Genomic DNA, 18422 nt, shown 5'->3' with positions numbered 1-18422 from the left:
TTTCCTTTATTGAGACATTTTATAAAAAAGAGAAATACCTTTCTTTACTTTCTAAGGCAAATTTATAAACTATTCTTTTCATGTATTCTTTTCTCTGTCACCTCATTCCATATTGGGCTATTTTCGCTCTCACCCTGAGTTCTAGAATTGTTTCTTTTCCATCATTCAAGCCAGGTTTAAAATCCTATGTCCCTCAGTAAAGCTTATATACTTTCTAGTAAGTGGCTAACGCCCTGGCCATTTTCTTTCCTCACTGCTGAAGTGTGTGCACATCTCGTTTGAACAGATGATAAATGTTGCACATAACTAACTGGGGTAAAGGTGCCTGGATGTCAGTTTCCGCTGTTTGGCTCCAGAATGACCAGAATATAGGGATATGTTAATTTAATTCACTTTCTATATGGTGTTACTATAAAGCACAAGACATCTTTTCTGTTTTTAGAGGAAGTTTTATCTATCAATGTAAAAAATTGTTGTACAACCTAAAAAATAATGACTTGTTCTTATAAAATTTTTGATCAAGCTTGTGAAGAAACTGAAGCAACACAAGAAAACCCAAAGGTTTCCTTTCTACTGACATCATGTTCACAGTTACTCATGCCTGAACTCTTGATTCTATCCTAAACTGATCCTTTTCATTATCCAGTCACTCAACAAGTCACACTGATTTTTCCTCCAAAATATTTCCTTTACCCATCTGTCTTTAACAACCATTGCCAACACAATCGGGTTCCACACACACAGCTGAAATCTTTGATTGAAATGTTCAGCTTCTCAGTTGACAACTGTGAGACTATTTCTGCATTTGTACCATGTCTTTCCTCCTCTAAAAACTCTCAGTGGTACCCTGCTTCCTTCTGCATTATATATATATATATATATATATATATATATATATATATGCTTCTCTTCAGTTTTCAAGAAGCCCTTTACTCTGATACTATAAGGGGGTAGGGTGGGGCCGGGGTGGGGGGGAGCAGTGCAAGTAATAATCCAAGAAGCTCAAGATCTACTTTTAGTGCTACTTCTCCCATGAAACCTTCTCTAAGTACTGCCTCAAAGTGACCTTTGTCTAGTCTGATTTACTACAGCATTAAATGATATAATACACAATGGAAATGGAATCCTTTATTACTGCACTAGTTGATCTTTTCTCTCCAACCGGATCTGCCTCTGCTGTCAAGGACCTTACCTGATTCATGAATGCATGCTTTTTCTTACTGCTCTAACAGTTAGCAGAGTTGACACAACTTCCTTCCCGAGATGGAGGTATGTATGAAAGAACTTCTAGAGCATTCTCTTCTAGCTTACAGTCTTTCTTCCACCAAACACTGGACTCACCAGAAAGACAATGACTCAAATACCTGGGTGGCATGGACTTCATGTTGCTCTCTGGCTCTTCAAATACATTAGGACTCGCATCAGGAGTTACTGATATGTACGGGGCAGGTACAGATGTTGAACGCAGGTATCTCATCTCATCCTGGAATAGGTTGTCATCTTGATAACCCACAAAATTTTCATGATGATGCCTGCATTAAATTAAACCCAATAACTTAAAAAGTATGATGGCAATACAGATAACTTTCTATTTTTAATCTCCTTCATAAAAGTAAAAGCAACTCATTAAGTCTGTAACTGAGGATTAAAGTATTAAAAGAGTTGTAGATGTAAGCCAAAGGAGATAAAAGTCTGATAATTTCACACATAGATATTCCTGGTACCATAAACATTTCAAATCCAAAATTGAATTTATTTTCTTTGCTTTTTAGAACTTTTCCATCTTCTAGCTTTAGTGAGTGATCCCACCAGCTACCCAAGTGCCTTACACTGAAGTATCTCGGTGTCACAGCAGGCTCAGCCCTCGACCACGACCAGTTACTTAGGCCTGTGGATACCAGGTTCCCTCTCACTATTCCCCTTCTTGTTCCCCATCATCACTGCCTTGCTTCAGGCGCATGACATTTCTTGCATGGACCGCTAAAGCACAGGCGGTGACCATTTTTTTTTTTTTAAGAGTGAAATTTGAAAAAGATTAGATATATGAAATGTTCCATGGGTTAGAGGGATATCGATTCCCCATAGGGCTAAAAATATAAAATCCATAATTAGAGTATGCCAGCATTTTTTACATGTTTTACCATTTGATTCTATCCTTTTCAAACTGGAACAGAGAGGTACTAGCCTAAGTACAGTAAACAGGTGACTGAAGCTGAAGGCTTGCTGTACTCGGCATTCCTGATGATTTCCTCCGCAGTCCCAAATGTACTTAGTCTCACATTTTCATTTTTGTTTCCCACTCGTTTTACTGAATAATAAGTACAAAAACAAACAAAGAAACTACATAACTCTGCTTCTCAAAATGGAACTGTTGGTTAGTAAGCCACGGCAGCAGGCAATTTCTAGAAATCTTCATTTGTCAGCTGATGAAAAAAATCTGAATTTGGCCTATGAAAGGCTGTTTTAGAGTATCAGTGTACAATGCATGAACATATGGGTTGCACCAGCAAAGCCCAATATAGGAAAAACAGTACACTGTTAACAGGCTTTTCTCCATCTTCACTTATGCCCTTTGATCCAGTTTCCACATTAGCAGCAGAGTGATCTTCCAACTGCAAACCAGTTCACGCATTTCCTTGTTTAAAATTCTTCTTTATCCACTGTTTCCTCTGTGGGATAAAATCCAACCTTAGCATGGGCCACAGAGCCACGCATTACCTGGTCTTGGGAAACAACACTTCATATATTTCTCCTGGTAACCAATACTTTAATAAGCCTGTATTCCTTAAATGGGTAATGCTATTTCATTTGTGTCCTCACATATGTGGTTTATGTCAGGAATTGCTTTCCTCTCATTTCCTGCTTGATTGATTTCTAGTTATCCTTCAAGACTGCTAAAATGTCAGATCCTCTGGGAAACTTTTCCTTATTTCCTTGGCAAGATTCATGTACTCTCTACCTTTTATGCTATGACAGTATTCTATACACACTTCTATCATAAGTGCTCCTCACGTAACATTTTAAATGTTTCCTTTACACATCTGTCTCCACCAGAGTGTGAACACACGAAGTCAGGATTTTATTATATTCATCTTAGTGTAACACAAAGCTGGTACTCAGCTAACCAACATTTAAACGCTAACAGAATTAATAATTTGAAAAATGAAAGATTTTGGATAGCAAATATCGGTTTATTTCCATTTTAGCATTTCCCACTATTAACACACTGACGTCTGCCTACCAAAGAGTAAAAGATAGCTGAAGTCTTACTAAGACATACTGTGTATTAATAATAATACAAATCAACATAGTATTTACATATTTTTTCAAATACCTACTACTCTAAAGTTTATACCTCTACCAGTCATATTTCTGAGTTAAGGCAACTCAGAAAATAAATTCCTGGAGGTCACTTTACTGTATACAATATGTACTGTAGTGTGGAAATTCAGGGCATGATATTAAACAGTAGCTGTTAATCCAAAGTGATTTTAAAAAAACAACAGCCGAGTGATATTACCTAGCTAATGTCTGCAGGTAGAGACAAGGCATTTTAACCGGAAGATCCTCAGAAATGCCCTCTTTCACGCTGGGAAGTTGAGACTGGAATGGCTTTGTAGGAAGGTAACACAGAATGCTTGGTTCGGCCGCGCTGCTCAGGGACAGCAGGAAGAGGGCGTTGGCTTTAATCACTTGGTGAGCTTCCATAGTGGGCAAGGCACGAGGCGTCTTGACTTGCATTGGCTTCCTCCTAGACTGTTTGACCTGGAAAGGAAATTTGTACGGATCTTTTCCTACTTATACTCAAATTTTAAATTTCTTAACCTAAATATTTCGAGTTTCCAATAAAAATTATTCAACACTGTAGAACTGCTTTAAAATCATAATAGTGATTCCCAAAAACAACATTCACTTCATGCTTCCCCTGAACTTATTAAAACTAATTTATATCAAATGCAAACTACATTTTTCTCTTTCCTTGGGAAAGTTAAAAAACCTAAGCAGTAAAATCTAAATGTAGTTATCTAAATAAAAGAGTAAATAGGGGCTTCCCTGGTGGCGCAGTGGTTGAGAGTCCGCCTGCCGATGCAGGGGACATGGGTTCGTGCCCCGGTCTGGGAAGATCCCACATGCCGCGGAGCGGCTAGGCCCGTGAGCCACGGCCGCTGAGCCTGCGCGTCCAGAGCCTGTGCTCCGCAACGGGAGAGGCCGCAACAGTGAGAGGCCCGCATACCGCAAAAAAATAAAAATAAATAAAAATAAAGAGTAAATAATCTGTGTGTGCGTGCGTGTGTATATTTGGCAAATATTTTTAGCTAGGTGTGTCACTAGTGTGAATGATCCTGACTTTCCAGAGTCCTCAACGTAATTAAGGATTAAGAAAAAGAGAGAGGAGATAAAGAGTAGAAAAAGAAAAGGAAAAAGAGAAAGTTAAGAGAGATAAAGGTGAAGAGGGAAACCTATATACATGTGTAGAATAGCAGACAAATTAATAATACAGAATTACGCAGTAAACATCTGTCAATAAGGTATGTATGCTACAGGAGAGTTGTTTTTGTGTTATCCCAAGATATAGTTTGTTTTTGTAATTAAAAACAGCTGACCTGGTACATAAATTAAATTTATATATTATTCCTGTTATAACGGCTGATCTTTAATATCAATTATGTGGAGTTGTCTGATAATATGATCATAAAAAGAGACTTTTATAAGGTTTATCCTTATCACTAACAGCACAGCCAGAACAAAATAAAAATACCTTCTCCCTTGCAGCAGCCTGTTTTTCACGGAGGTATTTTTCTCTACAGCGATCACACACCAGGTACCACGTGCTTCCCCCTATGCCACCATCACCACAGTTACCAGCCCATCCTCCACAAAAATGCCCAATGCTATTGTAACCTTGTCCACCAGCATACCGGCCACAACCTTGAAGTAAGAACATAAATAAAAATTTAACACTTTAAGTGTCCTTAATAGTTTGCTCCTTGTCACCTGTACATAAATGATGGCTGTTCCTTCTCAAAGTAAGCAAAATACTGAAGCAAATATCTAACCGCCACCTGGGCTGTTAATTATATCAGCAAAATTGCAGGTGTAACCAAAAGTAATCAAGTAAACGATGCCTAAAATACTGAGGATACTCTATACAGGCAGATGAGAAGAACTGTTAAGATATGGGTACATTTAGATTTACTTAAGTACGCTAAAAAAACTGGAGAAGACAGGTATTAGGTATAAAACACTCTGTGAGAATAATATATTTTACAAATCATGTATTTTACAAAAGGTTGCAGTGTAATATGTAGGAAGAGAAAAACATTTACCCAAATCCATAATAAGTGAATTTTGGAATATTAATTGTTACAGAAATCGTTACATTTACCTAAAACATAAAACTGTCTTCTGATGAAACAGTTAATATCTCTTCCACAGGAAGCCCAAAGAAATCAGTATAATCTAATTGAATTTGCAATTCTGGACAGGAAAACAATACAATCAAAGGAGACCTAATGTTGCAATCTTTCCTGTGTGTATGGACATGTCCTTATTTCTATTGTGTGAACGGACACGTCCTTATTTCTATTGTGTGAGACACCTTAACAGCATCCCTTGGGTAACACATAAAATATTTAAAAAGTTAACAATATCTTAGAATGTGATACATTAAAATGAAATAGTACTAGACTGCCTTACCCCCATACTATTAGATTTCTTTACCTATTTTTCATGAACCCTATACTGTATTGATAAAGCACTTTAAAAATTACATTGTAAGACACTATAAATTCTGGGCAAACGTTTCCCTGTACTTTAACATAATTCATGGAACCGCTTAAGTCAAAGTGACCTAATTTGTTTTTCTACACAAAGTACTTACATATATTCAATAACATCACTTACCTGGGTGAGCCTGTCTCATGTGGTATGTCACTGGGTATGGATGTGACTCTCCACAGAGCTCACAGATGGTGTCTTTCTCTGGTCCTCCTACCGCCAGCTGGGCCATTTCACCAAACAAATTACCTCTGGGCCGAACTTCTGTCTTTTCCTTTTTCTTTTTTTCTTTTTTGGCCTTTTTGTTCTCTTTCTCACACTCTTTCTTTTTAAGGACTGCACAAGAACCAGGACTTGGAAAAATCATATTCTGGGAAGCTGCTTTGATAGTAGCCAAAGAGATGTCTTCCCAAAAAGCCACTAAATGTTGCAGAGTCAGGGGAAGAGGAGACTTAGACTTCATTGGGTGATGCATGGACATTTCAAAAGTGGCCTCGGTTTTCCCGTCTTCACATTTTTCATGCAGAGGAGGTTCCTTAAGCATAGACAATACCTTATTTTTGTTGATACTACCCATTTTAGATATATCTGGTCCATGAGGTGCAATATTAAACATATTCAGTGCAGATGATATTTCTAATGAGTGTCTATTTTTTAATTTGGTTTCCTTTTCTTCTGAAGGCTGCTGGCTGCTTAAACTACTTCTTATAGGAGCATGTTCTTTGGAAAGTTCAGGATTAAATTTTAAGAAAGAAGAACAAGCCATTGCATCGTGTACTATGCCTTCGTGCCACAGGAAAGAGGCAAAGACGGCTCTGGCACACTCAGCCACGGAAGGGGACATGGCTTGCTTGGCTGGCTCTAAAGGTTTGGATCCATCTCCTTTGAAGAGGAAGCTGGATTTTTCCTTCTTGGGCCTGGTGTGCCTATTAGCACATTTCCGACTTGTTTTGGGGGATGCTCTCGTTTCCTGTTCATCTTTCAGTGGTGCTTTTCCTATGCTGAAATGAACTTTATTCGGACCTTCATCCACACTCTTAAGCTCACTGCTTTCATCACAGGTGCTGTCTGTTAGGCTATTCGTTTTTAAAGTACTTGAAGTGCAGACTTCAACCACCTCACTGTGGAGGTTTTCTTGTACCACGTGGGGAGAAGGAGCTCTATTTTCGGATCCAGGGGAGTCTTTAGAATCCTTTGGTACTGGTTTTGGTTTCGGTGATGTTGATCGTCCCCTTAATGGCTCTGTGAGGGGCATTTTCTTCTTGCGGAGGGTATCTGGATCAAGGGTGTAAGAGTCCGATTTGGAACGTTCCCGAGGAGGATCCAGTCTCGTCTTAACAGGAGCAGTGCTTTTCTGAGGTAGACTTTTATCGTGAGGCGAGGAGGAACGTGTAGAGCTAGCACTGGATGCGCCAGACCTGCTGGCTGGGAGGGTCTTTGGCTTAGGAGATGATGACCGAGAACCTGGTCCTGGGGATTCGGCTCTGAAGCTAGAAGACATCTTCCCATCAGATTTTAGTGTCTGCAAGGTGTTATGGTTGGGGGATAATGACCTACTGTGAGAATCTGACCTCAACTTTGCAGCGTCGGATTTCAACATGAGAGATTCACTAGCCGACAGCCCTTCCGTACCCCTCTGCTTCTTTTGGTCAGCGGTAGTCCGGCTCATACGTCCATCGGGTTTCAGTGTTCTGCTGTGTTTGGAGGACAGTTCTGATTTTCCTGATGTACAGACGGGTCTAGAAGATGTTGAGATAGTCCCTCGGTCACCTGTATGGTCCATTTCATAGTGAAACTTGTTAATATAATTATAACTTACTGATGATTTACACTAAACAATGAAATTAAAAACATAGCTAAAAAAATTTGTATTGCTTGTCACAGACAAAAGTACTTCAAGAATAAAGAAAAAAGGGGGAATTCTCGTCAAATTTCAATCACATCATTTTATAATTCTAATATTCTAATGTTTGGATTAGAATAATTTATAATTAATGTATGAATGCCCTAAAGCTATTATTTAATTACAGGTAATGCAGGCAGTCTGTTATCTGTAAAGAGGTTATGTTCTAAAAGCTTAGTTCATAAGTTTAGCTGGTTAGAACTCAGAGCTTGAAGAAGAAAAATGGGGGGATCCTCAGAATTAGAATTACAGGTCTGAATTCCGGGGCCTTTCAACAAGGAGTCAGGAGAATAACAGAAACAAAAAGGATAAAAAGAAAAATAATCTCGCTCTTTCCTAGGCAAAGCATTAGATGTTCCTACATGAGCACCACTTGTTTTTGGCATCCTGGCCCTCATTCAGTGTCTCTCCTTCCTACTACTTCATGCTTTCCTTTGAGGCATTAGAGTCAGGTTGTCTTTGCTGTCAATCCGTGGTACAACCTTCAAGATTATCTTTCCTCCCTAAAATCAAAACTTCTACCCTCAGTGCAAGTGATACTAGTTCATTGGTTAGGAGGAAAGTAACCTGATTGAAGTGATTCAAGTGACATGAAAAACTGAAAATCCATAGACCTTGCTAGAAGCATTTATATGTTTTGAAAAAGGATACTTAGTAAATTGAGATGACTCTGGTTACATTGTAGTTCTTTCTTTTTCCTTTTTACAGGGATATGAACAAATGTGGATAAAGTAGAAACGTGTTTTGCGGCTTGCTTGCAGTGTGTGTGTGTGCAGAGTCACAGCCTAGTTACCTATACGTCAAGAGAGCTTTGCCATGGCATCTGCCTCCTCACGGAAGGCCTGCAAGGGCTGGTATTTTTGCTCATTACTACACTCCACTGATGTAATGTCAAGAATGGGTCAGCATAGTAAGTGTCAGCATAGTAAGTGTTTTTGTTAAATGAGCAAACAAATTCCTATTTTCTTAGTTTCCTTCCCTTCTGCTAGTCACAAATCTTCAGATTCTCTGAAAACTCACTTTTTACTTTTATGGCTCCCATGGCCACAGGGCAGAGGCGACAGTAGCCATTGTTGTGTGAGGGTCAGATTTTATAAACCAATGTACTGTATTTGGTAGAATCAAGCATCAGCTTAGTCCTGGCCACTAATTTGGAGTGACTGATGTCTGGAGCACTAGCTTTCGTTATTACTCTGACAGCTGGAAATGCCTTCATCATCACATTTATTTCATGAGCTGAACCATACATAATGCTGAATCTAGACAAATAAGCAGTAAATCTTTAATATTTGGCACCCCTCTCTATACAAGATTAATTCGTGAATTGAAAGAGGTTTGCTTTGTAATTAATGATGCACAATTCCTCATAAAGGAAATCTCCACTGTGACTGGCTAAACAATTGAATCTTCAGGTACACCACCTGTTTGAATTGAATATCAGGTACACCACCTGTCATACGCTAGCAAAAATGTCTGTTATATAGAGAGGGCCAGAGAGTATGGGCAGCTGTATACCTTATCTCTATGCTTCAAGTAATGGTGAATATTTTTTTCAGATCTGTAAGTGGTGACAGCTGAATACCTGTTGGAGTCTAGGCACATAAATAATGCAAAATTATTTCTTCCCAAGATGTCAGATTACAATTAAATCCTGCTGAAAAAATTTACTTTTCCAAAATATATTTCATATATTTTTAAAAAACAAATACGTCAAGTTAGTTAAGTGTGGTAAACCCACATACTAACTAACTGATGTTCATCTTCTTCATTTGGGTTTCAAAAGTTTTGAGGCGTGCAGTAAGTATTACTAAAAATGGTCATGTGGCTGCTTTAAGTATCAATAAATATCAACACAATTTGTTAAAAAGCTTTAGATCGTAAAAACTTTCACATTCATCACTTAATTTTGTTTAACGTTTATCATATGTAAGTTTAAGCAATAATGGACACGTTTTAATCTCAAAAGTTTCTAAAGAAAAAATAATACAGGACAGGATAAAAATTTAGTACATTCAAACAGATTAGTAAAAATATTAAATATTAGGTATCATTAATAACCTGCATATTTTTTATGCCAAAATTATAAATAAAAGGTTATATAATACCACCCTATAATATAATCATAATATAATACTCTACTGTAATATGATATGCCATAGTATATACTATATATCAGGTTACACAAGACTATATACTACAGAGATCAGGTTCTATAATTATACTACAATATTATATAGTATCACTGTCAACTGTACAAAGAAGAAATGTAAAACTGTTTTACTCATTTCTAGGAATACAAGATTTTAAATGTTTAATTAAACATTACACTAAGACAAAAATATGTGACTAGGTTATCTACAGTATTTTATAACATCAGAGCATATTTTAAAATCGTCTGGCATTTTATCAATTGTCAATAGTTTAAACATTTCTAAGTTTAAAGTATTAAAACTAAGCAGCTAAGAAAATACTACAAGGAAGACTCATGCCAGACAGGACAGCCCTGAAAAGGTAAGGTAAACTAAAGAATTTAATTATCAAACTGTTTCTCATAAAAAAACTAAAACAGGAAAATGATTTTTACATTACCTAACAGAAAAAATGAGTTGAAGACTAACCTGTCACATGAGATACTCTATTCTTACAGATCACAATGTGCTTTACGGCTTACACATGTACCACCTCGCTCTGGTAATAATGGTGTTACAATTCCCCAAAGGCATTTAGTTCTACATACTTATTTTATTTAATATCTCATATAGGTTTGAAATTAAGCAAGAGTTCTATTTAACCTACATATAGTAAACAGGCATATCAATTAGGATAATCAATACAATATTGAACAGATACATCACAAATTACCCCAAAATATCAAGTTTTAAATAAAACTATAAACTTTAATCTTAAATGGAATGAGATGAAAATGACTGAGGTGAACTAAAACTTCTTTCTTGAAACCTCCTAGGTTTATTAAGAATGGCCCATCCGTGAAGGCACGCATACCCACCCTTCAGTTTGTGAGACAGAGATGAGAGAGCAGAGGCAGGCCCAGCTACACCATAATTTTTGTAAATGCGCTCACGAGAAGCAAGGTTGCGAGATGGAGATTCTACAGTGGAAAACATTGGCAAAGAAGCAGCACAGATTCAATGGAAAAAAAATTTAGCAGAGAACACAAGCAGAAACAAAGCATTTCAAATGGTATGCGCGACTACTAACTTATTCAAAAGTTTATATTCTGCTAAATTTTCCAGCAAGTTTATTATTTCTCTAAAATTAAAAACTGAATACAAAGGTCAAATTAATTAATTTAGACTAATAACAACAGCGCCAAATGTGCTAGCCTAAAAGTTAAATAACATTCATAGCACTGATAAATCAAATTTGAGCACTTCTTTTCAGACTAATATTTCTTTAACTCAGTTTTCCTTAATTTGGTGCTCACTTACTTATAAATGAAAGTTTATAAGTAATTTTATTTTGTAAATAGTGAGAGATAAAGAGATGTTACTTACAGTTTAACCTATTGTCACCTGTTTTTCTGTATGGACACATGACTATAATTTTTCCAGTATGTATCTCAGAATGGACCCAAGTTGACATTTATGGTCAACTACTTTTCTGAGTCCATCCTCAGTAAAAAATGTTAGTGCTAATCCCAATATTTGGTGTTTGTTTTGTCAATCTTATTACTGAGATATCAAATTCTGTTTATAAAAAGTCTCACAACACAAAGCAAAAAAGATTTACAAGTCACTGAAAATGTTAGACACATTAATGATTCACCATGCAGAAAATGAAGTACTTAAAATTAAAAAAAATTAACAGAAATTTCTTCAAAAAATTAACAGAACCTTTAAAGTGGTCTTTCAAAAGCAGTATGCTAAAAAAAAAATCTCTATCTAAATCTGAAAATAAATCCACTATTTAAAATTTTAACTCGTGGCAATGAAAATAAATGTAATCAAGTGAGCTGAAATAAATTCAGGTAATAAGGAGACAACTTTCTTAACATTACTGAAATTAAAAAAATGAATACAACACACAGTTTTCTCAAAACAGAAAAAGTAATAGTTGACTGATTCATTATTATGGCCAAGATTAAAGATGAACTATTCATAAAACCAAGAATCCTTCCATATAAGGTACTGAGTATGTATTATGTGTCAGACATTGTCCTAGGAATTGAGCATAAGATGATGAACAGAAATGAAGTCCCTACTCTTATGGAACTTACCTTCCAGTAAAAGGAGAGAGACAATGAACAAATACACCCTAGATGGAGCGGTGATAAACCTGAGAGTAACAAGCACGCAGATTTTGGGCAATACTCCATGCCTGGATAAGACAACTTAGGCAGCAAGGCCTAGAAGAGACCAAACCCCTGGGACAGTCCTAGGAATACAGAATAGATGAGGATGTAGAAAAGAGATTGGACATGAAGAGCTGAGGTAGGAGACATCCAGCAGGCAAAGGAAGAAGGTGTTTCAAGGAAAAGAGAAAGATCAATCCTGTCAAACACTGCCAACAGAGCAAGTAAAATGAAATCTTAGAACTGACAGTTGAACTTAGCAAAACAAAAGTCAAAAACTGAATAGAGCAATTTCTGTGGATAAGGACAACTGCAAACACCCCTGTAGTTGGTTCAAGAGAGAATGGTAGGAGTGGATGGAGGGATGGAGGCACATGCCAACAAGTCACGTTCCTCTAAGTTAAAGAAATGTTAAAATTTTAATATTTTTGAGCATTCTTCTTTTTAAAGTGGGTAAAACTCAAAGGCACCAGGAACTGCAAAATGAGGTCTTATGCTATTTCAATCTCATATAATACTTACTCTGCAACTCTCACTGAAAATGTCAGTTAGGAGAGTGCCAGCTTTTGATTGGAATTCAAGGCCGATTCAAACTGCCAATGTAAGGATACAGTCTCGTAGCTTGGTCACTAATATCTGTGAAGACTGGGTTTAGCAGGAGGACACAGGAGCAGGAAATCAGATACTATCTTAGTTAAAAGTACCCGTAACATAAATGTACAAAACTACATGGACACTTATTAGATAAGATGTTAGAGGTTTAAGGACAAACTCCTGGAAAAAGTTTTGAAGCCAAATCATCCTTGAAGTCTTTCCAACATGTTACAAAACTTAAAGAGACTGGATTCCTAGGTATGATTCAAAGTGAATAAGATGAAAGAAACATCTTTTGACAGTCTACAAAAGGTTACTGTTAAATGCCTAAGTACAGTAAGCTGTGATTTCACACAACACTTGTTCTAGACATTTAATTTTCACAAGCTCAAGTTTAAAATACTTTGAAATAGTTAACTTTTTAAAAGATTTATATCTTTCAATTTAAAAAGGGAAGTAATTCTTAAGAGATACTTTGCTATCTATGCACAGAAGAAAAAACTGATCAACTTTTAGACATCTGATGAAGATTAATCATGCTCCTTTTTACCTTGCTTTATAGATAAAACAATCATTAAATTAATGTCTGTAGAATTTTGATTTTTTTGTCATAGTATAGTTAACTAAGGAGAATAATGTTTAAAACAATATAAAAAGCTGGATTTTTTCCTCCAGTACTCATTTGAAGTCAACGTTGTTTGTTTGGTATAAAGTATCCCATTATTAACAATACGGTTCTTTATGTGTCATTTATTCTTTGTTTTCTTTGTTTTAAATCCCGAGTATCAAGTTCCCTGGGGTACTTCATTCATTCTCTGGTCATAGAAACTCTGAGCTCATTGTAAATTGTATTTAAAGAAATTGTTCCCTAGGCTAATGATAATAATAAAACAGTATAACTTTTCTTTTTAATAAGGAAAGCATTCTCATTTCAGTTGGACAAAGACAAATTGTGGTTTTGCTGTATTAGGACCTTGACCTTGTTATTGGGACAATACACTGGAAGAATCAAGGCACCTGTCACCATCTGGTGGCAGTACACAAAACTGCAGTTCTGAGATTTAGAAAGGGGCGTATACTCTTTCAGGTTTGAGTCAACAACGAAGTAATGATCTTCTTCATCCATTCACCTGTTGATGGCACTTAGGTTGCTTCCATACCTTGGCAATTAGAAACAATGCTGCTATGAACACTGGAGTACGTGTATCTTTTCGAGTAAGTGTTTTCATTTTCTTCGGATTATACCCAGTGAATTTGCATTTAAAGCTGTCAGTCCAGGCAGCTGCTGGCTAGAGGACGTAATTATCATCACTATCATCTTATTCTAAATCCTCCAAAACATCAATAGACAGACGTGGGAATAATACTTACACTTAATTGTACTTATTCCTTATCTGCATGTTGTTTGGTTGCTCACATCTTTTGGCCAGGGTGAAGGTATAGTTTATATATTGTCTCCTCACTAACCAATAAACTAGTTTTTTATATTTTTTAAAATAAATAGTTTTAAAATAAGTAATTTCCAGAATATCTGAATTATACGTTAAGCTTAACCATTTACTGCGTGTGTTAAGAGTCTATTTGTCAAAATATCTGTAGTACTATTCAGAGAAGAATGCAAATGTACAATTACCAGGGTTTAAATTGAGTGAAGAAAGTCAGAAACACTGCTCCTGTCATTCTACTGTAAACTTGACAAAATGTTATTATCATTGTTTGTGAAGGATCTATAGAATTACGTTTCTTTCTATATCTTAAAAAATATATACACACATAAATGTAGATATGTATAAGCACTAACAGAATGTGGAATCCTACCAAATGTATCAGAAGAAAAAGAGCTTAAGACACAGAATAGGAACTAAAATTTACTTATATAAATGTTAGTACACTAAATGAATTATAAAAGAATGACAGCTAGAACAAAATTTCCAACTTAAGGCTAAAAATAGAAATAAGCTTTTCACTAGAATATAACATTCATCCATATGATACAAATGCAGAAAGAAAGATGGATGAAAATCTGTAATGATGTATTTTCAAACTGTCAGTCAACAATGCCATCTTCAGTTACACAAATGCTAAGTATGTTTCCCACATTCGAATTATATTACAGCTTACTGGAGGCTAAGTTACCCAACTGAACTCATTTTTTCTTAAAATCTGCTTTTTATTTTGTGTATTGGCATTAGGTAAGCATATAATCTTTCAAAACAAAGACAGAAAAATGGACGCCGTTCTAGACTGGCTCCTTCAACTGTGATTAGCAAGTCCTGTACAATTTTACTGCCTACGTGTTTCTAAACTTGTCCCTTCTTCTATACGTCCACTGTAATTTACCTTAGTATAAGCCCTACTCAGCTCTTCTCTGGAATCCCTGCCTCTAACGCTCTCCCTCTCTCCAGAACCTTTTTCATAATATTTTTAGTTATCTTTCACAAATGTAAGACTGAGCATATCATTCTTTTTGTTTAAAATTCTGCAGAAGTATATATGCCTTCATCTGCTCCCTCCATTTTACTCACTTTACTCACAGGACAAAGTCTAAACTACTAAGAGTGGCTTACAAGACCCTTCATGATGTGGCCCCACCCTCTCTAGTGTAAGAAACCGCCACGAGGACACTAACACTCTAAGCTACAAACGCATGAAGTTTCTCAAGTGAATCATGTTTCCTAACATAATCAAATGAGCTGATTCATTGGAAGTGGTTAAAATGGTGCCTGTTATGTGGTAAATGACTGCCATGTGTTAGCGATTACCATTTCATATCTTCTCTTTCCTCAAACCACCAACACTTTCCCCATGCTAACTCTGAGCTGATGATGGCTTCCTATTTTACTGAGAAAACAAACAAAACAAAACACAAATGGACAACATTCTCAAGCTGCTAACACTATACATTCTTTCCTCTCCTGTTATGATGGATCACCTATTTCTGCTCCTACTTGGCCAACCTTTCCCCTTTGCGCTACATCCCATCCCCTCTCCCACGGATGAATACTGTTCCAGCAATCCTCCCCTCTCTCCTGCACCAGCAATTTTTCTCTCTATTGGATCATTCTCATTAAAAAACAACCCTGATGTTACCTTTTCCCCATTAAAAACCAAACCAAACAAAAATCTCTCCAGATCTCACATCCTCTGCCCTGGTTTCACTTTATGTGTTTTCCTTCCCTTTACAGTAAAACTTGACAAATTTATCTATAATAACTGTCTCCAATTTCTCTTCCCCCTTTTCTCTTGAACCCACTCTAATGGAGCTTTGGCATCTCATCCGACTAGAGCTGCTCTCATCAAGATCATCAGTGACCTCCACGTTGCTAAATCCAATGGTCCCTTCTCAATTCTCACTTTACCTGACCCATCAGCAACATCTGATACAGCTTGTCACTATTTCCTTGAAATACTTTCTTCACTTGGCTTCCAGAAACACCATAATGACTCGGTTTTCCTCCTATTTCTATGGCCACTTGTCAGTCTCTTTTGCTGATTTCTCCTCCTCTCTCCCATGTCTAAACCCTGAAGTGCCCCAGCGCTCAGTCTTTAGGCATCTTCTCTTTTCTCCCTATACCTGCTTTCCTGCTGCTTTAATCCACCCTTAGGGCAACTCTCAAATTATTCTGCTATAAGCCAGTGAACTCCCAACTTATGTGTCCTGCCCAGACAGTTCCCATGAACTCCAGGGTCTTACATCGATCTCAACTTGATATCTCCACTGGACTTAAAAGGAACCTCAAACTTAACATATCTGATCATTTGCAAACACAGTGACAATTATTCCTATCCCTGTACCATGCCCCTTTGCAGCAACTCTAATCAAGAAGTGAAGTCTCTTTCTCCATCCTTGAACATAAGTGTCCTGCTTTGACCAACAGAGTATGGCATATGTGATGCTGTGTCAGTGTCAAGCCTAAGCCTCAAAAGACTGTGCATGCTTTTGTTTTCGCAGAATCCTGCAATGTCCATGCAAACAAACCCAGGTTAGCCCACTGAATGACAAGAGATATTTGGCCTAGTCACCCTTTTCAAGCCAGCCTGGCTGACCTACAGATGCATGAAGGATCCCAGGCAAGATCACAACAACTACCCAGCTGAACCCAGCCTACTCTGCTAACCCACAGAATTGTGAGCAAAAGAGTGCTTGTTTTAAGTCATTACGTTTTGGGGTGGTTTGTTATGCAACAGTAGCTTACCAATATAATGTCCAAAATTAAGCCTTTGTTATTGCCCTCCAGACCCAGTTCTCCTACAGTCCCCATATTAAACGGAAATTACATTCTTCCAAATGCCTAGGCAAAAACCTTAGATTTGCCCTCCACTATTTTGGTATTCTCATTGCTTATTCAATCTTTAGGCAAATCCTGTCGATTCCCCTTCAAAATATATCCAATATTCCATGATTTAATACCATCTCTTAGGCTACTACTCTGGTAAAGCCACCATCATATCTCACCTGGATTACTATGAAAGCCTCCCAAACTGGACTCTTTGCATGACCAGTACTTAGAAGAGTGCCTGACATGTAGATGGTGGTCAGTAAATATTTTTGAGTCAATGAATCCCCAAAACTTAGTGCATGCTATTCTTAGAGAGGAAAGACACCTGTAACCTCCTTCCCCACCCCCACTGCTGCCTGATAAAATTCCTATGAGTCCTTCAACACTCTGATTAGGGGCCATCTCTTTATCTAATGCCTTCTCTAACCTTTCCTAGCTGAGTCAGCAGCTTCTTCTCCTATGTTTCCAATGCATCCTGTGAATATTGCTCCTGCAGACTTAAAATAATACCATCATTTTTTTCAACATGGCTGCCTTCCTCAGTATTCCAAAAGCCCTTCAAGATCAGTGATAATATTTTCTTTACGTTATTGCGCCCTATAGCCTAGCATAGACTAGATATTTAACAAACGCAGGTAAATAAATGATGGAAGAATAAATGACCCATCTGAAGAAAAATGGTAATAAAGGGTGGAATAAATTTAGTAGCCAGTAAGGAGATGGGAGCAAAGGGAGAGAGAGACAAAAGGTCAGATCTGGTCAGGAGAAAGCAAACAGATGCACTCGGGCACACTGTCTTATAAACAACAGCAGCATTCTCTGTGGTCTAAATTTCTAGGATGAAGTGAGGACTGATGAAGAGGGAAAGGAACATGGGTCAAAGCTTTCCTACCACAGAGAAGATGGAGACACTGAGTCAAGATAAATTCTGGCCCATGACTGAAATGACAAGGATTTGTAGGGATGCTAGAGATGTTAGAGCCCAAACTGAAATAAATATATTGGCCATTGGGACAGATGCTATCGGTTCAAGTATGAAAAGTTTTACTGTACTTGACTATTTGATTTTACGAAATCTTTGTTGATATCATCCTTTAATTTTCCTTAACAAAAATTATAAAGAGGAAAAGGGTATGAGAAATCAGCTTAGTGTCACAAAACTAACTGGAGGGAGAACAGAGACTAAAACACAGGTCTCCTTCCCAAGTCAAGGGCTCCATCCATGCCACAGCTCACACCAGGCAAGCAAATAAGTAGACAGATTCTGGGCTGGGATTATAATCCAGGATAAAAATGAAGTCTAAGACTTAGAAAAAAACCTGGCTTTTACACTGATATTCATACAAACATCTGAATGTAGTGTTACCATATGAAGAATTAATCTCAAAGCGAATAATGAAGTTAAGCTGTGAAAATGTACTGAGGAGTAGCTAGGAAACCTCATTTGTGCCTTTCCTGCAACTCACTCCACAGAGAATAGACTGCTTTCCCTGAGACTGTGATTTCCTCCACTTTTCCTTGGAGTATGAGAGATGTTAAATGTTTGCATCAAAAG

The 18422-nt window shown here is 37.2% G+C and overlaps 1 protein-coding gene across 1 annotated transcript in view; it reads right to left on the bottom strand.

Moving 5' to 3' along the window:
- MYCBP2 (MYC binding protein 2) overlaps window positions 1-18422 on the bottom strand; it is a 272440-nt gene that overhangs the window by 40002 nt on the left and 214016 nt on the right. Inside the window, exons 56-59 of the mRNA XM_027116051.1 lie at window positions 5905-7548; window positions 4760-4929; window positions 3521-3765; window positions 1365-1532 (exon numbers count right to left, since the gene is read on the bottom strand). Coding sequence (XP_026971852.1) covers window positions 1365-1532; window positions 3521-3765; window positions 4760-4929; window positions 5905-7548 — 2227 coding nt within the window. The remainder of the gene's footprint in view (window positions 1-1364; window positions 1533-3520; window positions 3766-4759; window positions 4930-5904; window positions 7549-18422) is intronic.

Source organism: Aethalodelphis obliquidens, unplaced genomic scaffold, assembly GCF_003676395.1.
Source record: "Aethalodelphis obliquidens isolate GAN/ISIS:26980383/991018 unplaced genomic scaffold, ASM367639v1 scaffold15, whole genome shotgun sequence".
Classification (NCBI taxonomy): Eukaryota; Metazoa; Chordata; class Mammalia; order Artiodactyla; family Delphinidae; genus Aethalodelphis; species Aethalodelphis obliquidens.
Note: the sequence above shows the minus strand (reverse complement) of the source record. Positions and strands in the feature narration are given on the sequence as shown.